At 35.8% G+C, this 25,475-nt stretch overlaps 2 protein-coding genes across 3 annotated transcripts; one reads left to right on the top strand and one right to left on the bottom strand.

The window, feature by feature from the left end:
• Positions 1-1,268: 1,268 nt before the first annotated feature.
• LOC142619232 (TMV resistance protein N-like) lies at positions 1,269-16,802 on the top strand. Its single transcript, XM_075792298.1, has 7 exons — positions 1,269-1,477; positions 1,853-2,371; positions 11,702-12,794; positions 12,915-13,190; positions 13,333-15,216; positions 15,506-15,581; positions 16,742-16,802. The coding sequence occupies exons 2-5, from the start codon at positions 1,863-1,865 to the stop codon at positions 15,184-15,186; spliced, it is 3,732 nt and encodes a 1,243-aa protein (XP_075648413.1). The 5' UTR covers positions 1,269-1,477; positions 1,853-1,862; the 3' UTR covers positions 15,187-15,216; positions 15,506-15,581; positions 16,742-16,802.
• On the bottom strand, positions 2,428-7,165 carry LOC142619233 (uncharacterized). 2 transcript variants are annotated; one of them, XM_075792300.1, is made up of 2 exons: positions 6,419-7,165; positions 2,428-3,181 (listed from the first exon to the last, which is right to left on the bottom strand). In XM_075792300.1, exon 1 carries the CDS (start codon positions 7,137-7,139, stop codon positions 6,420-6,422), a length of 720 nt encoding a protein of 239 aa, XP_075648415.1. In that variant the 5' UTR covers positions 7,140-7,165; the 3' UTR covers positions 2,428-3,181; position 6,419. The 2 variants fall into 2 exon arrangements, with proteins under 2 accessions (XP_075648415.1, XP_075648414.1); XM_075792299.1 differs by lacking the exon at positions 2,428-3,181 and adding an exon at positions 5,902-6,288.
• Positions 16,803-25,475: the final 8,673 nt, after the last annotated feature.

Genomic DNA, 25,475 nt, shown 5'->3' with positions numbered 1-25,475 from the left:
AGTACTATCATCAAAGAGGGCCTTTATTATTGCCAAAGAAAACACAAAACTTATAGATCGTATTCTTAAGAAGCCCATATAGCCCAATCTTATATTCTAAGAGCCCATTATAACCCATGTGACACTATTAGTACTTTCAAAAAACATAATAGCAGTGGGTTCCAGTTAGCTTAACTGGTAAAGTCTCTGATGATTGTATAAAAGACCTGAAGTTCAATCTCCGCCTACACCAAATTCATACAAGCTCAAAAACCTCCATAAACTTCAAAAAGCCTCCGATGAGTTCGCTTGGCTTATTTCTTACTCTAATTACTTAGAAAATAAATTACTTTAATTGGAAATATAAATGAAATATAGTTTACAAAGGGTGTAGTATAGGTTCATAAACTATAACCCATTCTTGGTTTGACCATGCAGCAAGTCAGTAAACCATATTACACGTCTGACAAAACTCATCTAGCTTGTTACAAACTTATAATTATTAGGGCACTTGTATCAATCCATGTACAATAAAATAAGTGGTAAATTTTACACAATAAAATCCAAAAATCACTAACATCAGTCCATATAAACTTGTATAAATTTATATTGTTACTACAATAATCGTATAAATATATACAATTCTTATTCACATAGAAATTTATTGTTTAATACATCTTTATTCATATATACAAAAGAGATGATTTAAGAGAATAATAAAAAAAACACAAAGAAATAATAGTCTAATAACATTAGTGAAAAATAAGGATTCATTTGGTAAGAGATTTTTAATAACATTATTATTGTTTTGTGAAAATATGTGTGGGTAAAAAAGTGTGTGAAAATACATATAATATTGTTTAAACACTAAAAACTGTTGTTTAAACAACAGTAACAAACATCAGTCCGTTTGGTAATGTTATTCTAGTAACGTTGTTTGTATTTTTTTAAAATAAGAGTCCGTTTGGATATAACTTATTGCTGAAAACTGAAAACACTGTAGCAAAATAATTTTTTAAATGAGTAAAAAACGCTGTTCATTCCAGAAGTTACTGTTCATTGGCCTAAAATCACTGTTCATGGATAATGAACAGTAACAAACACGCGTTGAAAAAAAAAAAAAGTGAACGCAGCTGAAAAATGTTGAATCCAAAAGTATTCTAAGTGTAAATAAAAGAAAGTAAAAATATATATAATATTATTTAATTGTTGCGTTAAAAAAAAAAAAAAAAAGAAGGTAAAATTTGTTGTACGAATTGACTTGAATGAGGAAACTTCCAACAACTTTCCTCTACTCTCCGACTGAACAGAACTTCCACAATTTCTTTACTGTACTGGCATCTCTCTTTTCCTCAATCACCCCATAGTTTTCCTCTTCATTTAGTTTTCACTCTCTATTTTCTTTCTCAAACTGAGCACCCAGAAAATTTTTTTTTCTGCCACCAATTTTTGAGTCTCTTCATCTCCTGGACCTGACAACGCGATCTGCATCCTCAAGGTCACCTTTCTTCTCTTATGCAATGCTAATTATTTGTGTGAATTCTCTGTTTTTTATTTATTTATTAGTTTTGGGAGGAACGTAAAACTTGTTTCTGGCTTTTTGTGTGTGTGTATATGTGTTTTCATGTTGTTTTATATCTGAATTTCTACTCTGTAGGCTAGCAATTTTGATTGTCAAATAAAGAATTTCTTGTGAATATGATATAATTTTTTAAAAATAAATAAATATGATATAATTTGTATTCCTTTAGGTTTAGCAAAACTAAATGGATGATGCATCATTGAAATGAAAAATTCACATCAAATCTTCTGTAATTTTTTTTTTCTATTTAAATTGATTTTTTTTTTTTTTTTTGGGTTCACGATCTGGCAGTATATTTCCAATGGCCTTAATGAGCACAGAAAAAGCATCATCTTCATTATCATTTTCTCCAAGACCACAATGGAAATATGATGTCTTTCTTAGTTTTAGAGGTGAGGACACCCTCTATAGTTTCAAGGATCGACTATATGATGCCTTGAAACAAAAGGACATTTTCACCTTTAAAGATGATGGAAAACTTGAGAAAGGAAAATCGATTTCACCGGAGCGCTTGAAAGCAATAGAAGAATCAAGATTTGTTATTATCATTTTTTCAAAAAACTATGCGTCATCGACATGGTGCCTAGATGAACTTGCAAAGGTCACAAGATGCATGAAAGAGACGGGAATGACAATTCTACCTGTTTTTTATAATGTTGATCCATCTGATGTACGAGAACAAACAGGAACTTTTGCAAAAGCTTTTCTTGAACATGAAGAACATTTCAAGGAGAACATAGAGAAGGTGCAAACATGGAGAGCAGCATTAAGAGAAGTAGCCAATCTCGCCGGGTGGCATTTACAAAACGAGTAATTTAATTTAACATATTTATTTAATTTATTTTATTTCCAAATAATTCTTTCTATATATATAGCATGAATTATAGTGTCAAAAAATGCAACAAGAATTTTGCGTATAATATATGCTATGTTTAATTTGTGCACATTAATTGTAAGATATGTAATCTGTACTATAATAAACAGATTTTTTTTTTTTGGGTAAAAAGGAAACTTCATTCAAAACTAAACAACAGGACATAACCTGTTAGTACATAAACCGTGGCTATCAGCCTCAAAGACACTTAAAACGTCCACAGGAGGACTAGAGTACAAGATAAAATCTATAGATTGCAAATAACCAATACTAGCTAGCTTGTCTGCAAACCCATTGGCTTCCCAAAAAATGTGCTGAACTCGGCAGTGGGACATTTGAGAAACCAGCTGTCTGCAATCTTCAAACAGAGGGGAGATGATTGCATTAGTATAATTTGGATTGCTAAAGGCATCTACAAGGGATTTAGCATCCATTTCCACAATGATCTTGGGGAAGTTTAGCTGCTGACATAATAGGAGCCCGTCCCTAAGAACCCAAAGCTCGGCCAAAAAGCTGTTAGCATTCCCTGGTCTCCTGGAAAAGCCAACAACCCAGTTGCCATCCTCATCCCTTATAACACCTCCACCCCCGGCTGAGCCCACCACGCCATTTGCAGCCCCATCTGTGTTAAGTTTCAGCCAACCTGTATCAGGTCTTTCCCAACATATACTTTTAACAATCCCTTGTCTGTGCTGCTTCCATCTCCCTGCACAGTGGAAAAATTCCTTGGACTGCATAATGATCTCCTGCACAATACTTGGGTTAATGCCTTTGTTTTTGAAAACCAATTGGTTCCTTTGCTGCCAGATAATCCAAATGGCGAATAAGAAAAGAGAATTCCAAGGGGGGAGATCTGCTGTAAGGTTGGTCATATCATGGCAGTTGGAAAAGAGCCAATCCCTGGTTGTTTGAGAAAAAAAAAGATGAATTGAGACCTTGGCGTCGAAGCTGAGCCCAGATAGGTTTGATGCAGATGCAGTCACGGAGAGCATGGGAAATAGATTCAACTTCCATATGACACAAGGGGCACGTTGGGTCTTGAGTAATCCATCTACCCATGAGACATTCTTTTACCCCGATGCTACTATGCATGCACTTCCACACAAATACTTGAATTCTAGGGAGAGTGTTGAGCTTCCATATCCATTTACCTGAGAAGGATTCAGACTTTGAGGGCTCAACAACAGTGCAGTACGCACTCTTTAAGTCAAAGGTACCCTTAGGAGATGGGCTCCAGGCTATTTTATCAGTTCCCCTAGACAGAATAGGTGTAGGTGTGGCTTGGATCTCAGCTTTAATGTCATCAGGAAGATCAAAGGGAATTACTGACCAATCCCAGCCATACGGGCCAGCCACATCCTTGATTTTGAGGTTCACTGTATCACGGGGAAAGGGGCCATAAATGAGATGTTTGATTGGTCCAAGGTTTAACCAACGATCAGACCAGAAGTTTAGGCTACTGTCATGCCTAGGAATCCACTTCACCCCATTTTTGAACACATCCTCTCCTTTTTTCATACTCCTCCAGGTGGGGGAACAAGGAAGCCTCAGAGCATTCCTAGACTCCACTCTCAATCTAGTACAATATTTCAATCAAAGAACTCTTGCCCATTGAGAGTCACTCTCCGTATGAAACCTCCAGTTTAGTTTAGCCAAAAGAGCCATGTTTCTACCTTTGGCTGATTGCAAGCCCAATCCTCCCAACTCCTTTGGCTTGGTTACCTTATGCCAATTTACCCAGTGCATCTTCTTGGTGCTTTCCGTGGACCCCCACAAAAAGTTTCTGTTGACCCTATCTATCCCTTCAAGAATCTTGTTAGGTAAGGACACATTTTGCATGACATGAGCTGGGATAGTGGATGAAGAGGATTGGATCAAAACAACTCTTCCCGCCATCAAGAGAAGATTGGCTTTCCACCCCGCAAGCTTCTTTTTAACTCTGTCTAGCACAAACCTGAAGTCTTGTCTACTAGAACCTGGGTGTTTAAGAGGAAAACCCAGATATTTGCCAAGATTTGATGTAGCATGAAACCCCAGCAAATCAGCAAGCACCTCTCTTTGATCCGGGTCTATATTGGGTGAGAAATACACCCGAGATTTTTTTGCACTAATAGTTTGACCCGAGCTGATACAAAACTCTTCAAGCACCCCCTTAATTGTGGCACAATTTTCTGGGTCAGCCCTGGCAAATAAGATAAGGTCATCTGCACAGAAGAGGTGGGAGAAGGCTAACCCACCTCTAGAGGCCTTGACTGGAACCCACTGCTTAGAGTTGCACTTTCCTCAATTAAAGCTCCTAACTCCATGCAGAGGATAAATAGGTATGGAGAGAGAGGGTCGCCTTGTCTAATGCCTCTTGAAGGATAAAAAGGCTCAAGTTTGCCTCCATTAAACAATAAGGATGTCGACACTGAGGAGATGCAGCTCATGATGAGATTCAAGATATTGGAAGGGAAATTAAATCTAGCCAACATGTCCCTAATAAACCCCCACTCAAGTTTGTCATACGCCTTTTCAAGGTCGATTTTAATAGCCATATACCCCTTCGTCCCCTTGGTTCTTCCAATGGAATGAATAAGCTCTTGAATTATGATAGCGTTGTCCACACCTCTTCTCCTAGGAACAAAAGCAGCTTGATACGAAGAAACCAACTTCTCAAGATGTGGCCATAATCTAGCCACGACAACTTTAGTGATGATCTTGTACACGGTGTTGCAGAGGCTTATCGGTCTGTAGTTTCCCAAGACCTCCGGCCCTTGGATTTTTGGGATGAGAACAATGTGGGTTTCATTTAGATAATCTGGCACTCTTCTCTTCTCAAAAGCTCGCATGACTTTCTCAATCACTGAGTCCCCAACAATGAGCCAGAACCTTTGAAAGAAACCGGCATGCAGCCCATCTGGGTCGGGGGCCTTATAAGCCTTCATGGACCAAAGGGCATCCTTGACCTCCTCCTTGGTAACCATCATAGCTAGATCTCTCCTTTCCTCATCTGAGAGTTGGGCTTGCCACTTGACTCTTTGAGTAGGATTTCGATTGACCACCCTATGGGAGGTAGTGTACAAAGACATAAACCCCTTTCTAAAGTAATCCATGACATCACTTTCTACTATAATCCACTCCCTCACCTCATTTTTAATTGAGGCAATGTGATTCCTTTTCCTTCTAGCTAAGGCCGAGACATGATAAAATGACGTATTTTGGTCTCCTTGAATCATCCAATTAATCCTTGATTTAAGTGCCCACAAGTCTCTCTCCTGGTCTAAAATAACTTCAAGCTCTCTGTGAAGATGATTTTCAAAGTTGATTAGAGAAGCAGTGGGATTAAGGGCAATGGCACATTGGACACCATGAATTTTGGTCAAGGTTCTCTTCTTTTTGCCATGAATATTCCCAAAATGGTTCTTGTTCCAGGAAATTGCTTCTTTAGTAAAATGGTTAATAGACTCCTCTAGATTTCTGGCATTGATCTAGGCTTGCGAAACAATACCAGGAAAAGACAAATCAGAAAGCCAGAAACTTTGGAATCTGAAAGGTCGATTAAGCAACGTAGACCTTGTAGGATGGGTTTCCATGAGGATGGGACAATGGTCTGAGTGGCACCTAGGCAGATGGGAGACTTTAGCCTCTGGGTAAAGTAAACACCAGTCTGGGTTTGTGAAGAAGCGGTCAATTCTTTCAAGAATTAAGTTGTTGATATCCCTTTTGTTGGTCCAGGTATACCTAGGGCCAGAAAGACCCATATCGAGCATATTGCATATATCTAGACATTCCTTAAACAGTAGAGACCAGTTGATGCTCACAACTCTACCCCCAAACTTATCCTCCTCCAATAGAGGTTCATTAAAATCTCCTGCCATAATCCATGGCTTATTATGTAAGTCTGCAACTTTTGTTAGATTTTCCCACAAGACACATCTTTCTGCACTCCTAGGACTAGCATAGATGGCAGAAAAAAACCAAGCAAAGTCAGAGGATCGTACCTTAAATTTCTTGCTCAGTAATGGCAAGAGTATTGATCTCCACTCTGTCTGAGTTCCATAAGAGCCAAATCCCACCAGTGAACCCAACAGCGTCAGAGCGGATTGCACCATCAAAGGGCAATCTATCTGTGATGTCCTTCGCACGGCCCCCACCAACTCTAGTCTCTGTGACCACAAACACCACATGATCATGAAGCCGCACTAAATCATGCACATTACTCTGAAAATTGGGCTTCAGAGCGCCCCTACAATTCCAAGCAATGATATTCATTGTTAACTCATAGATGGGGGGAAGAACTTCATCAAACAGCGGCCTTATCCCTGCTCTCCACCTCAAATTCCATCCTATCTTCGCTGGAATCACGCTGACTTGACTCCTTTTCAGGCAGAACATCCGCTCTTCCTCAAGGACACCCTTCTCCATCTCTCGAGCTGTTAAGAGTAGTCCGATCATCCAAGACTTTGGAATCAAGCCCCAAATTGGACTCACAAGTATCAGGAAGCCCAGCTCAACGCTCATCTCCCATAGTGGAACGCCGAGCTTCCACGCCTCCATCAAGTTGCGATTGGCCAAACCCATGGCTCTGGTGGGATTCACCCTTCTTCTCTCGAGTATAAATCCTGATGCTTTGACTACCCTTCCCAAAAGATAGCTTGTCCATCTCGGGTTTGGCAATCGCCGCGAAATTGAAGGCACTGTGTGAGCAATCATCATGTCCATGGTTGAAGAAAGAATTGGGCATAGCAGTGAAAGTGTTTGGCTGATCCTGGGAAGCAGCGGCACTAATAGGGTTATCCCTCTTACACATTCCTCTGGCAATTACTTTCATGCCCTTCACAGAGGTCCTGGACTTGTTCTTCGGGGGTAAATGGGCTTGGGATGGCAGTCTCGGGCTGAAGGAATTGCCAAAGGCCTTATCCTTCTGTTCCTGAACTAGTCCAGCGGGCCGCACAAAGCTTAAGCTCGTAGAGAAGCCTGGTGGAGGCCCATTGCTAGCCGTTGCAGCCCAGCCAGCATCATCACTCTCCAGGGGGGGTGCCACATCCCGTGTTGATCTGGTTGTCCCTTCAAAGGAAGTACTTTTTTTTGTCCCTTTCTGCCCAGTCCCACAACCATCCAAGGGCCATACTGTCCTTCATCCTCTCCCGTTCCACTTACATTTGGCGTGGCTTGCATGCCACCTGCACACACGTCATCACGCATTTCTCGTGTATTATCCACCTGTTCCACTTGGCGTCTCTCTGCCATGACCTCCGGCGGCTCTTCCTTACGGATTGTGTAAGGACATGCCTCTTTGCGATGACCAATCCGGTCATAGGAAAAACAGAGTTTCTGGATTCCCTCATAGACCACGGCCTGCTCAAACCGCCCAATGAGAATGGTATTGATCAAAGGTTTGTTGACATCAATTTGTACACAAAGTCTGGCATACTTACCCCACGCCTCCATAGCCGTGTGGGTATTGATCCTTAAAACTCTTCCAATGGCCTCACCGAGCTGTTTGAGAACCCCTGCTTCATAGAGTTCTATAGGTAACCCATTGAGTCTAACCCAACAGCAATGAGAGAAACATCCGCTGAATTGGGTTTAAAAAAGGGTTCCCAAGGTCTAATGGACAAAAAATGGTCTCCAATGAACCATGGTCCTCTTTTCAGAACAACATCGAGATCCTCCTTTGAGTAAAAACGAGCTAGGAAAAATTCATTCCCTAAATCAACACAGTCCCTGTGAGTTTCCATAGCTGGTTTAACTTGTTTTGTAGGAAGCTGAATCCCACTGACCTTCCTACTAGCTTAACAATAATAGCTTTTGTCCAAGGCTCCCTAATGTGAAGCTTAGTTTCTCTGGAGAGTTTGACAGCTACAGTGCCTTCTCGGAGTTCAGCAGTAGAAGCCTCATCATCCGATTCAACATCCGAATCCATAAGGTTGGGAAATTCAAAAGCTTGGGCATAGGCCCCTGGAATTTCTCCTATCAGCTTGTCCTTGAAGGAAATATTGGATCGGCTCCAAGCATTCTGACTGTTTCGAGGTAGAGAGCCCTCACTGGAGCCATCATTGAACTTGGTGTGATGGAGGTCCTTCACTTTTTTGTTACTTCAAGCTAACTCTGCCTCCTCTTCTCTGGAGAGAGAGCGTGGTTTCAGCGTAGCCATTTTTCACATCAATGATAAGAATAATAAACAGAATAGGATTTGATAGTTTCATCTTTTAATTGTCAAAAAATTTACAGAAAAATCCTTTTTTTTTTATATATATATATTTTTTTATAGAAGAATTTACAGAAAAATCTTAAATGTTGAAAAGGTGATAAAAAGAATAAGCGCGATGAACAGAGGTCCATGTCCAATTACAAACGTAGTTAAAGATAAACACAATTACAAACATATTAAATGTTCCTACCTAATTTTAATAATACTACTGATATGTCCAAAAGCTTTATCAATTCTCGAAAATATTTTGTAAGGATAACATTTGCTAGAGTATGAAACTATTTATTGTTAATTGCTCTATTTTAGTTTTTTTTTTTTTTTTTGAGGGGTGCTCTATTTTAGTTTAAGAGACTAATTAGAGTGCTAAAGTATTTATATACTTAATTTTATTTCTTAATGTAACTTTTGTTATAGTAATGTAAGTAATTTATTCAATATTTATATTTTTCAAATAAGTTATGAAAATAGAGTTATTATGAAGAGAATTGAAGAGGAATAGCTAATTTTAGAATATAGTAAAATTTTCATTGAAGTTTATGTTTGAATTAATAATAGTTTCTTTTGTGTGTGTGTGTGTGTGTGTGTGTATAAAGAAAACTTGGAATGGTAAAATGAATTTAAAGTGATTTTTTAATTAGACTTTAAGTAAAATCGGTAGAAATGGTTTCAATTAAGCTTGACATGGTTCTAAGTAGATCAGAAGTAGTGATAAAAATCCAGACTTACATAATCAGCTTCTATTGCATAGTTTGTATATTTTTTTACTTTGATTTGTTTACTTTTTATTTTGTTAATTAATTCTTATAATATTATTGTTAGAATATTGGTTAAATGATTCAATATTCACAATTGTCTAATCGCTTAAACTGTTAGGATAATCAATAATTTAACAGTTAGTAAATTAATTGTAATTTACATATTAATTTTGATGATGTTGTGCCCTAGAATACTACTAATCATGTATAGAATAGAACATATTCTATTAATCAATACTTTGAGATTCATAACAGCATTAAGACTGTGTGGAGCCCAGAAATAATTCACCAAACTACAGCATTAAACTAATAATTTTGAATTCCCCCTCTCAAGAACTTGAAATGATCGCTTACTTTAGCTACAATAATACAAAATCTTCTGCCTATTATTAGTGGAGCAGAAAGTGGACTATTCAGAGTGGTACATACGATATACATATATATGTGTGTGTGTGTGTGTGTATGTATTTTTGTGTGTGTGTGTGTGGGGTTAAATGGGGAAGTGCTTGGCGTTATATCCTCCATCTTAGGAACAACTTAAACTTCTTTGGCCGATCAACTAATCTATAGCCCCTTTAGAATATAAGCCAGTATATCCTAGTCTAATTTCAATGATCATTAAATACTGTGTAAGAACAATGATTTTTTAACATTTCAGCTCATCTTTATATTACCACCGCACACCTTGGTACAATGGTCACTCCACAAGTATAAGTGCTTGTGGGGTGTGGGGTGTGATGGGCAAAGGTCAAGATTCAAGTCTCTAGGAGGAAGCTTCATACATATACACTTAAATTATTCTAAAATAGAATTTATATCTTGTATAATAAATTTAAAAAAAAAAAAAAAAAACTCATCTTTATATTAGATTGACTCTTGTCTTAATCATTGTCTTAGGTTAAAATAAATTCTTGCAATGCTTTTAAGCTAATTTTGCCAAAATCCTAATAGACTCAAGTGGAGATTCAATGAGTCTCCAATTTTGCCAACTACTTCCAATTGCGTTTTTTATTTTTTATTTATTTTATTTTATTTTATGAAACATCCTTATCTATAAAGCATAGTTTAATTCTTATGGCCTATTGGTTTTTATAAGTAGTTCTTATTATGGTCCTACAATAATTCTAGGGATATAACTTGTTCCACAATTTTTTCTATTACTTGTTGGAGTGATGGGTTGTAAGTGATGTCGGGTAAGTCCATGTGAAAGTAATTATCGACCGCTCACAATGTGAAATCTTAGCAAATTGTGAAAAAAGTTGTGGAATAAGTTGTCTCCATAGCAAAGTTGTGTAGTCTCCCATTGTGTGAAAATAACATTGTTAATTTTATGAGTAATACTAGAGACAAAAAAATATCACAAATTGATGAGATGATAAATTATGTTTGGTAGAATGTCACTAGCATATGAGCCCACAACTAACACATTTTTTACTATACACCAATCACAATCGGTCAACTCATTAGTTGTGAACAATGTTGTGCAACTTATTGTCTAAGTAGACTTCATGTAAGTATGTAGAGGTGTATGCTACTTTTTAGTTGCTAATTTCACATAACTTGAGTTTAATTACATATCAAAACTTAAAAATCAAAAGGGAGCTAGTTATCTTAAAACTCCATTGAACTCCTTTCTTTTCTTAAAGGCTTACAACATGCGAGAGTAGGGTGATTCAAACCCAAGTTCTCAATATGGAAACCACATGGTGCTGTTGATTGTTGAGCCATGGGACTTATGAGTTTTGACAAGTGAACTCATTTTTTACTACAAAGAATTTGGCAGCACCTTTACGCTTCACCTGTTCATTTTAGAAGCCAAAAGCAGTATTCATGTGCATTATACGGATTGATAAAAAAATTCCTGTGTATATTAAAGATATAATTTACTAATGTGTATGAAATTTTAGAAATAAAATAGATATAAATTTCTTCTCAAAATAATCTCTTAAGTTACATGACTAATACATTGAATAAAATTCTAATGGAACCCCAATAATGTAAAATCTACTAACCTTCAAACGCAATTATCTATGGAAATTAAGAAATATTTCATGGAACAATCCATAATTGTATAGTTAATTTTATTTTTTGATAAACAACTGCATTGTTAACATTAACTATAACACAACACTTATATGGGTAGTTCTTTCGATTCTGGCTTGGAGCATTCAATTACATTTATGCGTTCCGATTTCAGTAAACTCTCTCAAAAAAAAAACCAACTAAACAGAATGCCACATATCTACTAAATTTTTATTTGGGATCCTGTCATGGTAAATTTAGACTTGCAGCTTATTGTTCTATCTTTTTTGCAGGACTGAGACCAAATTTATCCAAAACCTTGTGAGACTGATATTAAATAAATTGAGTGACACATTTTTAGTAGATACTAATGGACTAGTAGGAATAAATCTCCGAGTTGAGAAATTGAAGTCACATTTAGCCATGGAGTCAAACGATGTTCGCATTATAGGAATTTGTGGGACGGGAGGAATGGGTAAGACAACTCTTGCTAGAGTTGTTTATGGTATGATTTCCAACCAATTTGAAGCTTGTTGTTTTATTGCTAATGTCAGGGAAGTTTTTGAAAAATATGGTCTACTTTGGTTACAACAAACACTTTTGAATGAACTTTTGATGCATAATGATATGAATGTACAACGTGTTGATTGTGGAGATCTCATCAAGAATAGGTTATGTCACAAAAAGATTTTTCTCATTCTTGATGATGTAAATGAATTAGACCAATTGAACAAATTAGTTGGGGGGCATGATTGGTTTGGTCCAGGTAGTAGAATTATCATAACAACAAGAGATGTGCATTTGCTAACGACAAGGAAAGTAGATGGAATATATGAGATTGAAGGATTGAATTATGATGAAGCTTTTCAACTCTTTAATTTGAAAGCTTTTGGAAAAGAGCATCCTACCAAAGATTATCTAGAGTTGTCCCATGCCTTCGTACATTATGCTAGTGGTCTTCCTTTAGCCATTGAGGTTTTGGGTTCCTTTTTGTTCAAGAGACGTACAGATGAATGGCAAAGTGCATTAGATAGACTCAAAAAATTTCCTGAAAGAAAAATTCTTAATGTGCTTCAAATAAGCTATAATGGACTTCAAGAAACAGAGAAGGAAATTTTCCTGGATATTGCATGCTTCTTTAATCACATGAATCGAGTTACTATCATAGAAATAGTAGATCATCTTGAGCTTCTCCCTAAAATTGAATTAGGGGTTCTTATTGAAAAATCTCTCATAAAATTAATAAATGGCAAACAATTGTCGATGCATGATTTACTACAAGAAATGGGTCGAGACATAGTTCGCCACGAGTGCTCCAAAGATCCTGGGAAGCGTAGTAGATTGTGGGTGTATAAAGACATTGACGATGTGCTAACAAAAAATATGGTATGATGTTATTTAAATGACACGAGCAAATACTTTATTTTACACACACATATTGAGCAACATAGTTTAAATTACAGTAGTTCTATTCATTTTACACTAATCTCTCTTTCCTAAATATAGGGGACAGAGGCAGTTCAAAGCATAGTATTAGAGCCGTCTGAACCGAAAAAGGTATATTGGGATCGTGAAGCCTTTTCAAAGATGAAATGTCTAAAATTGCTCCAAATTCATCGTGTTCAACTAATGCATGATCCCAAACATCTTCCTAATAGCTTAAGATTTCTTGACTGGAGTGAGTACCCATCAAAATCTTTGCCATCAAATTTCCAGTCAAATGAACTTGTTAAACTTCGCTTGAATTGCAGTAACATTGAACGACTTTGGAAAGGAACAAAGGTAATTTAGGAACCCTTATAAAACCTTTTTTTGTTAAGTTTCATTAAACTAAAAGACTTTGTAGAAGCTAATTGTTTCATGTCTCTTTTTGTTTTTTGTTTTTTTTTTTTCATTTTTGTTGGTGTGTGGTGGTTTCCAACAGTCTTTTGAGAAGTTGAAATTCATCGAATTGAACAAGTCCCTGAAACTTATTGAAACCCCAGACATCACCGAAGTCCCAATTCTTGAGAAATTGATTCTTGAAGATTGCGTAAAATTATGTGAGATACATCCATCAGTTGGAGTTCATGAAAGGCTTACTCTTCTTAATTTAAAAGGTTGCAAAAGCCTCAAAATTCTTCCAAACAAATTTGAAATGAAGTCTCTTGATATTCTTATTCTTTCAGAATGCTTAAAACTAAAAAGAATTCCAGAGTTTGCAAAAAACATGGGACGCGTATCTGGGCTTTTCTTGGATGGTATTGCTATTACAAAATTACCCACCTCAATAGGGAATTTGACTAGTCTTGCTTCATTGAGTGTAAGAGATTGTAAAAATCTTATGTCACTTCCTCTCACTCTTTTTAATATGACGTCGCTTGTAAATATCAATTTTTCTGGATGCTCAAAACTTTGCAAACTACTAGAGAATTTGGGGACTACTGAAAGTGTAGAAGAGCTTGATGTGGGTGGAAGTGCTATAAGAATGATGCGTTCTTCCAATGCTTTCTTCAATTCTCTTAAAAAACTAGCCTTTGGTGGATTTAAGTTGAGGAGTCCCGATCCCATGGGCTTGTTATCAACTTCACGAGTGGGTTTGAGTTCTTTGATCGATTTGGATATAAGTTATTGCAATCTTAATGCAATCCCCAATGACATTTGCTGCATATCCTCCTTAAAACATTTAGATTTAAGTGGAAATAATTTTGGTTACTTACCGGAAAGCATTGCTCAACTATCTATTCTGAAATCTTTGAGGGTAAAGAATTGCACAAGCCTTCTATCATTGCCGAGGCTTCCATTAAATATTGATTGTATTTGGGCATTTGGTTGTACCTCACTGGAAGCAGTACCAAATCTATTGAAACCAAATTCTTTATGTGAGGCAGAACTTAGGCTTTCAGGTTGCAGTAAACTGGTTGACAATCAAGGCTTCATTGACATGTTTCTTGCAGTGATAAAAAAGATCATTCAGGTCTCTGTGTGTGTGTGCGGCGCTCTAAACAACATGCCTTGTATGTTTCAGGGACACTCTATTGCGAATAGATATGAAATGGTTATTCCTGGAAGTGAAATTCCAGAGTGGTTTTGTCATCAAAGTATGGGGGCTGAAGTGAATATAAAAGAACCTTATCATTTATGTTGTGATGAGTGGGTGGGAATTGCGGTTTGTGTTGTGATTTGTTCTCATAACCAAATGGTTGACCCTTTTTTATTTGGTAGTCAAATTTCCTTTGACTTGATAGTTAATGGAGAATATATATATCCTCCAGTTGGCACAAGGGTGGCTAAGGTTTCATCAGATCATCTTTGGTTACTCTATTTGTTTCCTGAATTTTTCGGAGAAGAAGATTTGATAAAATTATTGTGGGGATGTGATGAAAATGGATTCAGTAAGATTGGCATTGACATTAGAGCTCGTGACTTTGAGGTGAAGAAATGGGGGTTGCGTATGGTATACAAGAAAGACATCGAAGATCACAATCAAACAATGGCTCAAAGTAGCAACAATAACATCATTCCTTATAAGGGCTTGGATGTTTTCCATCATAATTTTGTCAATTTGGCAGTGGTAGCGAAAGGTAGCAAAGCCAAGCGAAGTCGTGATGACTATGATGGGACTACACCTAGTGGAGAAGGAAGCTCTGATGACATACCACACCCAAAAAGAGTTGAAAGACTCCCTGAATTTATGATCCTTGGTAATTCTGATTGTGAGGAGTCAAGTGAGTACATGGAATGTTGTGAGGAATTAAGTGATTGCCAGGAATCTAGTGAAAGTGACTGGGAAGGTTGATGGAATTTGAAAAATGGGTTCAAATTCTCTGTAAGTCAATAAATTGAAATTATTTTTTTCCTATCTTTGCTACTGACTATTTGTAAATCACTTTTTTTTAGTTTTAGTTTTGTCTGTTGCTGCATTAACTTTTTTTTCCTTACCTTTGGCTCTTGGTAACTCTGTAGTTTTGTCTGTTGCTGCATTAAAGTTCTCAAGACATGATTATTTATTAAATAGTTGCTTTTATATATATTCTTTGAATTACTGTGGCTGTTGTGCTTCTTTTTGCACTGCTTTTTTGTTTGCTTGAAATAACTCTCTCTAATGCTATGAACAGCAATTATACTCGCGCATTGTTAGATGAAGATGCAAGAGGCAGACACCATGAATTTATTATTGTAATTGAAGACAAGGTACGAAAACGATAATCATGTCACTAATGGAAAGTTCAGTGAAGTATTCTCTAAGTAGTAAGTAACCTTCTGAAATGCAATGTAATGTTTCCTAATAGGAGTAGTAACTTTCCCATGCTTTGTGTGGGTTTGTGACTAGTGTTAATTGGTGTGAAATCATCAACCAGATAGGAAAAATCAGTTTATGCAGAAAATTTATGTGGCTCAGCAGTATGCCTACCTCCACGGGAGTGAGCAGCTGAAAATCCACCATATGAGAAAATAGGGTTATAATAGTGTTACATAACGAAACCCTACCTGTTACAACAGTGTTTAAAGATTTCTAGTTGCTACATCAGTTTTTGCTTCATTCCATTCATTACGCTCCACTCCACTTCACTCGGCCCATAAGGCCTTTTGGCCAGTGGCCTGATAAAAAATATAAGTCAACTCCACATTTAGTCCCATGTAGCCACTAGCAAACTTTAAAGCTAAAAGCATTTAGTCACGTGTAGCAACTAGCATGGGGATATTTGAGATGGACGGCAGCAAAGAGCATTATTGTTGTAAACTACTAAATATTAACTAGTCTTGTCACCTGGATCTCATATTATATCTGCATTCAAATTCTAAATGTCCCCTCTCCCTTTCCTCCGCTTTCACTATCCCACCCTTCTAAGACCTCATCCTCTACCTATCATGAAAACAATGTTGTTAGACTGTTAGACTGTCATATCGGATCAGTGATTTACAAAAGGAGAGCTATGTTATGCAAAGAATATTAGATAGTATTGATTAGTCAATATTACTAATTGTCCTTAACCATCTGTTTCTATTTTTTACTGTTAGGAAATCCTCATCATCCCATGTGATGCTTGTGCAGAAGCTTTTGTGAGACCTTAATAATAATTGAATCTCACTTAAAAGTGATATACATATATACCTTTTTCCTCTGCATTTTGTTTGTTAGATTTTTCTTTCTTTACGCTCTTCTTCTTTTCATACATTTAGGAGTTTAGTAGAATATATAATGTCAAGTTTAATTGGAAATGGGTGCGATCACATGAATTGCCTCATCAGCCAGTAATATTAATAGCATTGCTCTTTAGTTATGCATGTTATTTATTACCATATGACTTTTGTGCTTTTGACAAGCTCATAAAACCTCTTTCCAAACGCAGGGGCCTATTTGGTTGAAAAAGGATACTGGCTGTTGCATGCTGGCATTGTAGAACCCAAGCTGGAAACTCTGTCATTCGTCTCACTGACACAACCTTAAGTGAAGACCCTGAGCTCTGGAACCAGTTAGGTGTGTTACAATTACCTTCTAAAATGATTACCTTTCTTTGGAGAATTATATTGAATGCTCATCTTGTTAGGGCAGAACTGAGAAGACAAATCTCTTAGGAATTATATGCCCTTTTATGTACAAGATACACCATAGGCCATATTTTTTTTCTTGACATCTAGAGCAATCTGGCCTGGTTCAATCTTTCTATTAAAACTAATTCCATTGAGCCTTACTCGATTCAGGCATGGATCAAAAGCTGGCTGACAGGCATCAGGGGGAATTTAGAGAACATAAGGTACTTCTCAGTGTCTTTTGTTTCAATTTTATGTTCTATGGACTTCTAGGAACAAGGCAACCAGGAAGAGAGAACCTTTCTCTGCCACTAATGTGGTCGTGTATAGTAAAAGTTTGATTTTTATGTGCAGGGTAGCTAACAGTTTAGACACAAAGAAAAGCCTCAGCAGCAGCAGAATAAACAAGTCCAGACCTTTAAAGAGTGTTCCAATTCTTTATAACATTAGCTTGGATGGTAGCAAGTCCAGACCTTTAGAGAGTTTTCCAATTCTTTATGAATTTTAGCTTCAATGGTAGACAGCGGACTCCTGATCTTGTACTCTTTTCTTCTTGCGTTGTTTTTGTTCTTTTGTTTCAATGTTCCTAAAAACTATTTATATGTATGTACTATTGTCATTATTTTTCAGAACATTTGTATTTTTCAATGATACAGAAAGTATATTTTAGGGATTGAGTGCGTTTGATGGGCTGACTTTGCCAGGTTGAACCCCATGATTTCCTCGAGTTTAAATTATACTTTCTTGCTGTTTATGCAACTCTCTGATATGCACCAGCAAACCTCAGAACTAATTGAGAGTGACAATGCTGTCTTGTTCTGTAGAATTTTTACTACTTTCTATCTTCTCTGCTACTCACAAAGAAATCAAACCTGACCAAAGAACTTAGTGAATAAGGTACACGACTTGTTAAATGTGGATACTTGCATAGTTCACATTTCCAAACGATTCTAAAACAAAAATATTCACAATCTATCAAGAGACATGTAAAGTCAAAATCTATTTTAAAACAATTAAGAACAAAAGCACTTACAGGAGACAATCTTCAAAGCTAAAAGAATTTAATTTCGATTTATCTGTCACCGAATACAGTTATAAATGACTATATATTACTAGATAGTTATACATGCCGTGATGGATCACTATTTAACAGTTATAGAATATAGAAATAGTAAGTAGTACTAAATGGCCTTAGCCATATGCTGCTTTTATATAAGGAAATCACTGTTCACGTCATTGTCCTATGTAATGCTTGTGTAGAAGCATGAGTGAGACCTTAATAATATTTCAATCCGATTTTAAAGTAACATCTTTCTCCTCTGCTTCTTGTTACTAGATTTTTCAGATATTTATGAGTTTCACATATATATGATCTCGGTCGAGTTTGAAAGAAAATGTGTGCTACCACATGAACCTTTCACCTACAAACCCAAGCCTAACAAACATGCCACCACCTTATCCCAATCGAAAGTTGCAAACCCAAACCCAACAACGCACCAGCACCTCATCTTGATCAGAAGCTGCAAACCCAAACCCAATAAAATACCACCACCTCATGGGCTTTTGAACCGGAGTTTTGACCAAGAGAAAGAGGACAGAGAACCACCTGGGTGGTGAGCTTTGACCTTAGAGGCCTGATTCAGGCTTAATCTAGAGAAAAAGCCAGAGAGAAGAAGATGTCCAAAGGATGAAGAATAAACTATCGGTAAGACTTCAGATTTTTTTGATTTTTTCTTTTGGCCTTATTTTGAGAAAAAACTCGAGTTTCACATGTATTTTTTCCGTATATGTTTTGCCACCTCTTGGAACTTGAGTTCCTTCTATGAACTTACTCTCTTGCCATGTTTGGTTTGCTATGTTTTCATCACTCATCACCCAAAAATCGTGGGTGCTACTGATGCAAGTTTTATTTGGTTTGATTGTTATCACTTTAACTCAATATTTTGAGTTAGAGTGATGGAAATTGAGAACAAATTTTTTGTGTTTTCAAATTTCAAGTTGTGAGTTAAGAGGCATTTTAGTAAATACACAAAAGTAATGGGACCCATTATAAGGCCTTGTCACACTCACATGACATAACAACTCTCTTTTTCTTTTTTTTCTTCTCTCTTTTTTAACTTTATTTCTTCTTCACTTCATGCCTCTCTTTTATCTTTCTTTTTTTCTTCTTCACTTCATGCTTGCCTTTCTTCTTTTCTCTTCTTTCTTTCTTTCTTCTTATCACACTCACATTTTTATGGTACCGTTCTCTTTTTTGTTTATTAAATTCACCCAAATATTGCCATGGTTGCTTGGCCTAATGGAGTGAAGACTTTGGACTGAGATCCCCAATTTACTTATATCGTGGGTTAGGAGTTCCCCACGGTGGGAGGCCCCAAAAATGGTGTTGCAGGCTTTTGATAGAGCTAAAGAGAGGTTTTAGCTTTTTTGGTCACAACCTGTCCCTACTAAGATGATGATTGAGTGACCTATCCCTCTTTGTTAAGTCCGAGCAGGACTCCTTTACCCTCAAGTATGTATTTCCTCACCTTTCTCTCATATCTCTCTCTCCCAATTTTTCTCACCCCTCCTTTTATAGCATTTCTTTAGTGGGTTTGCCATCATAAGGGGTGACCTGCCCCAAGCAGCTGGGTCCATCTTTGCTCCATATTCCTAATCAAAAGGAACCCATTGCATACTCCTGAAATGAAATCCTAGGAACTTGCACCAGACAGCTGAACATGCTCGGCAGGCGGATTGTCCCAAAGTATTATCTCCAGTCTATGGCTATCCTCAGTAATGTTTACCAACATTCGGTTCAGGGTAATGCTCGACAATTCACGGTAATGCTTGGTGTAGTATCAAGGTGGGCCGGTCGTAGGGAGGTCATGGTCTTGGCCTGGGCTTTCGTTCATGGTTCGTACAATTACACATCAAAGCAAATTGCAAATCCAAATATAAATGTATTCTAATCAAACCCATAAACATGTGTATTGATCAAATTCAAATATACAAACCCACAATAGTGTTCATCCACACATAAATCCACAAATTTCTTCCCAAAAAAAAAACACAAACCCAAAAGTAAGAAACCCACCAAACTCTTAAATGAAAGAGACTACGAGGGATAGGGGGAAGAGAGAACCCACTTGAGGAAATCCACGATACAGGGGAGAGAGAAACGGTTACCAATATGGGGAAAGAGAAAGGATGCCGATCTTTAGGTTTGGGGTGGAATAATTAATGAGCTTTTACGGGTTTCAATGGCTTCCCCTTCTTCGGTTCATGTGTGTTGCTGTGGATTTGTTTTCTATTTGTGGTATGTGGGTTTGGTTGTTGTGGTGAGGAGATGCACTAATCAAGCTTCTTCCATTATTTCTTTTTCTTCTTAGGAGTGTGGGAGAGAGGAATGAAAGAGGAGTGTGAGAGGGAGAAGAGTTCGTGGGTTCTTAAGGCAAGAGCACTTTTTGAGTTAAAGATGCTGAAAACTAGAGTCAAGTTTTGAGCTAAACACAATAGGAGCAAGTTAAAAGAAAATTTGGAAACATATGAAAAATAATTTAAAGTTTTGTGATATAAAAATCGAGATATGAGAATTGAGATATAATAAGTAGTGGACCAAACATGCCCTAATAAGACTTAATATGCTACTTATTTTTTAATTTACATAACAAAAATTTTAGCAAAATCATGTTAAATGTCGAAGAAATAAAAGACTTTTTAGACAGACCTAACTTTAAATTTAAACTTGGAAAAAAGTCACCCGTAGCTTTAATTACCTTCTCTTCTCCTCCTCCTTCTTCGTGCAACTATGGAGATTTTGTTTTATGGGTATCACGACGGTACAGGCCAACCACCAAAATACAAGTGGTATCTCATTGATGCCAATCTCTCAAAAAAAAAAGGGTAATAGATGCCTCCCCCTTTTCCTTTTCCTTTTCCTTTAATAAAAAGCAACTCAATCTGCTCTTTCTACTCGATTCTATGTTATACGAAGATACAATTCCCAATTGTCCATTTCAAAGAACCGCATATCTTGTCATTTATAGCAACAAGTCTTCGTACCATGCAATCCTAGGCTCTCATCTATATTCTTTTGGTGGCCTAATTTTGAGTGATTGAGAATCTAAAAACAATAGTACTAAAGTATAGGCACTATACCTGACCGATCCTAGTTAATGTTGGAAGTGTGTACTCCAATGACTCATCCCAACTTATTTGTTGCAATAACTACAAAGCTATTATAATAAGGTGTTATTGCAACGAGAAAAAAGTTGTTGTAATTCATTATAATAAATTCAATAGGTTTATGCAACACAAAAATCTCATTGCAATAAATTCTACATATTGCAACAAATATGCAATAACTTCTTTATTACAACAAATAACTTTGTGGCAATAACTTATTGCTTCAAAGGTTTTGTTGTAATATGTGAAAAATGTCATAGCATATTACAAAAGCAACATTGTTGCAATAGGTTGAGTTTTTTATATATATAAATATTATATTATTTTTTCTATTGAGTTGCTTTGTATTGAGTTCCTTTAATAAAAAGCAACAAAATCCACTTTTTCTACCCAATTCTATGTTATATGAAGATACAATTCCCAATTGCCCGTTTCAAAGAATCGCATAGCTTGTCATTTACAGCAACAAGTCCTTGTACCATGCAGTCTTAGGCTCTCATCTATATTCTTTTGGTGACCTAATTTTGAGTGACAGAGAATCTAAAAACAATAGTGCTAAAGTATAAGCACTATACCTGACCAATCCTAGCCAATGTTGGAAGCGTGTCCTCCAATGACCCATCCCAACTTGTTTGTTGCAATAACTACAAAGCCATTGCAATATGATTTTATTGCAATGACTAAAAAGTTGTTACAAGTCATTGTAATAAACTTTGAGGCAATAGGTTTATGCAACACAAAAATCTCATTGCAATAAATTCTACATATTGCAACAAACAAGTTGAGGGAATAACTTCTTTATACCAACAAATAACTTTGTGGCAATAGCTTATTGCTTCAAAGGTTTTGTTGTAATATGTGAAAAATGTCAAAGCTTGTTACAAAAACAACCTTGTTGCAATAGATTAAGTTTTTTTTATATATATAAATATTATATTATTTTGTCTATTGAGTTGCTTTGTATTGAGTTCTTTTAATGAAAAGCAACTCAATCCTTTTTTTCTACCAGATTCTATCTTATACGAAGATACAATTCCTAATTGCCTATTTCAAAGAACCGCATATCTTGTCATTTACAGCAATAAGTCCTCGTACCATGCAGTCCTAGGCTCTCATCTATATTCTTTTGGTGGCCTAATTTTGAGTGATAGAGAATTTAAGAAGAATAGTACTAAAGTATAGGCACTATACCTGGCCGATCCTAGCCAATGTTGGAAGCGTGTCCTCCAATTACTCATCCCAAATTTGACCCTACAACTACTGTCCTAGATCAGAAGACATGTTTTTTGTGGTTCTTTTAAACAAAATTTTTCATCATATCTCTTAGGCTGGATGGAGGTTTTTGACTCAGTATTAAAGGAGTGGGATCCTTTACCCAATCCTTTTAATATTAATCTAGTTGGTATGATAAGCTTCGTACTCCTTGAGTCTAAGAAGGAGATTCTTGTCACTTCTTTGATATTGGAAGGTAATTCTTTTTCACTATATATCTATAACACAACAAATCGTTCTTGGAAGAAACTTGCAGCTTCCGTGCCTAGTTGGAACACAAATGTGACCCCTAACCATCCATTAGATGTGGATTCTACTAGAGTAGTAGGCGTTGCTAATACTCTTTACTAGGTTAGGTTAGATGATAACGAAAGCTTATAGAGACTTTTGCTTCATGTAGGATTTGAAGTCTAACAAGAACATTGCTATAATAGAAATTTTTTTTTCCCAAAATCCAAAACTTATCAACAAAAATCAATGAAACCCTGAATCAGATAATAATCTAGTATAACACTATAAGAAAAAAAAAAAGGCATGTTACAATGGGAAAAATTGTTACAATAACTACAAAGCCATTGCAATGAGGTGTTATTACAACGACGAAAAAGTTGTTACAAGTCATTGTAATAAACTTTGAGGCAATAGGTTTATGCAACACAAAAATTTCATTGCAATAAATTCTACATATTGCAACAAATAAGTTGATGCAATAACTTCTTTATTACAACAAATAACTTTGTGGCAATAACTTATCGCTTCAAAGGTTTTGTTGTAATATGTGAAAAATGTCATAGCTTATTACAAAAAACAACCTTGTTGCAATAGGTTGAGTTTTATATATATATATATATATATATATATATATATATATATATATATATATATATATATATATATATATATATATATATTAGTTTGTCTATTGAGTTGCTTTGTGTTGAGTTCCTTTAATAAAAAGCCACTCAATCCATTTTTTCTACTTGATTCTATGTTATACGAAGATACAATTCTCAATTGCCCGTTTCAAAGAACCGCATGTTTTGTCATTTACAACAAGTCCTCATAGATCTCATCTATATTCTTTTGATGGCCTAAATTTGAGTGACAGGCACTATACCTGACCAATCCTAGCCAATGTTAGAAGCGTGTAACTCATCCCAAATTTGACCTGCAACTACCATCCTAGACAATAAGACATGTTTTTGGTGGTTCTTTTAAACAGGATTCTTCATCATATCTCTTAAGCTAAATGGAGGCTTTTGACCCCATATTAAAGGAATGGGAACTTTTACCTAATCCTTTTGGTATTGATCTAGCTAGTATGACAAGTTTCGTACTCCTTGATTTCAGGAAGGAGATCCTTGTCACTTCTTAGATATTGGAAGGCAATTCTTTTCCACTGTATATCTATAACACAACAAATCATTCTTGGAACAAACTTGCAGCTTCCGTGCCTAGCCAGAACCCAGATGTGACCCCTAACAATCCACAAGATGTGGATTCTACTAGAGTAGTAGGTGTTAATGATACTCTTTATTGGGTTAGGTTAGATGATAATGAAAACTGTTAGAGACTTTTGATTCATGTAGGATTTGAAGTCTAAGAAAATGAACTTTTTTTCTCCCAAAGCCAAAACTTATCAACAAAAATCAATGTAAGATGTACTCAAACAAAATCACATAATAATCCAATATCATCAGCTAAAAAAATTTTGCTCTTTAAATCTTTAATTCACAAATGCCAAGAAGAGGAACAAATATAAGCTAAATCATCAAACTAAAGCTATAGCCCAAAGCATACATACATACATTCACTTATACTTATCATTAACTGCAATGTAACCCTAGCCAAACAATGTAAGAATCTACAATTCTACATTAGATTAAACCCTAAAAAGAACTTCATTTTTTCAAGTACAGTAAAATTTTCGAGTGAACTGCAGTAGCAGAAAACTCAGAATTCAAACCAAACCCTACACCAACCAATACATTCACGCATATATATATATATATATCATGTACATCCTAAATTCAAATTTATTAAACAAAAAAAAAATAGACGATCCTAAACCAATAACCCAAATAACAAAAATCGTAATTCTAACGTGAGTCTCTCTAATAAATCTTAATATTGCAGTCTAATTAAAGAAATTAAGAAATAAAATAAATTATAATGAGGTGTAAATTTATGAACCCGATGGTTGCCGATGAAGATACACTTAAAAGAATAATCCATGACTATTGATAAACTAAAAAATTTTGATGTTAAAAGTTCCAAAAGTCATAGAGATTCAGAAGATTATAATCCTAGATTTATTGAAACAAAACAAAAAATATGTGCCTACACAATAGAAGATTATAATCCTAAAATTTATTGAAAGTTTGAAACAAAACAAAAAAAAATATTAAAATATGTGACTTCTCAATAGAGATCAAGCATCACTGCACTAATAACAAAGCCATATGATCAAAATCATAATCTTCTTGTGAAATTTGGTTAAAGTAGGGATTTTGGAGTTTTTAAATGAAATTTGGTTAAAAAATCATATGAATAAAATAATGATATAAGTATTTCAAGAATCTTGAATCCTAATGGCTAATATGACTTATTTTTAATTTTTTTATTAAAAAAAATTAGTGATGTGGATGGTTTTTGGGTGAGGTGCGTTGAATAGGGTTATAGGTTTTTAAGAGAACACAATCACTATAAACGTGTTTCTCTAAATAACCTAATGACCCTAAACGTGTTTCTTTAAAAAAAAACACTTAAGTTTAAAAATTAAATAATTTAATAAATTAATAATGATGTGTAAATTTGTAGAGGCTACAAAAAGTTATCTACTGTTCAACAGACTTCGGTTTTATAGTGTATATAAATTATACATCAAATCCCCCTACCACCTGTAACAAGGAATTATATATTTTTAAAAAAATCAAAATTTTTTCCTTATTTGCTTGTTTGTTTTTGGTGGAATGATGCTCAATTGGTCATTACTCATTACACCACCTCTGGAAACTGGAAGAAATTCCTCCCACTTCTTGGGGGAAAATCTTCGTCATCTAGAATTAATGTGTTGCGACCTTTTTGCCCAAACTCTTTTGGCATCTAAAGTCC

Source organism: Castanea sativa, chromosome 12 (assembly GCF_040712315.1).
Source record: "Castanea sativa cultivar Marrone di Chiusa Pesio chromosome 12, ASM4071231v1".
In the NCBI taxonomy this organism is placed as follows: Eukaryota; Viridiplantae; Streptophyta; class Magnoliopsida; order Fagales; family Fagaceae; genus Castanea; species Castanea sativa.
Note: the sequence above shows the minus strand (reverse complement) of the source record. Positions and strands in the feature narration are given on the sequence as shown.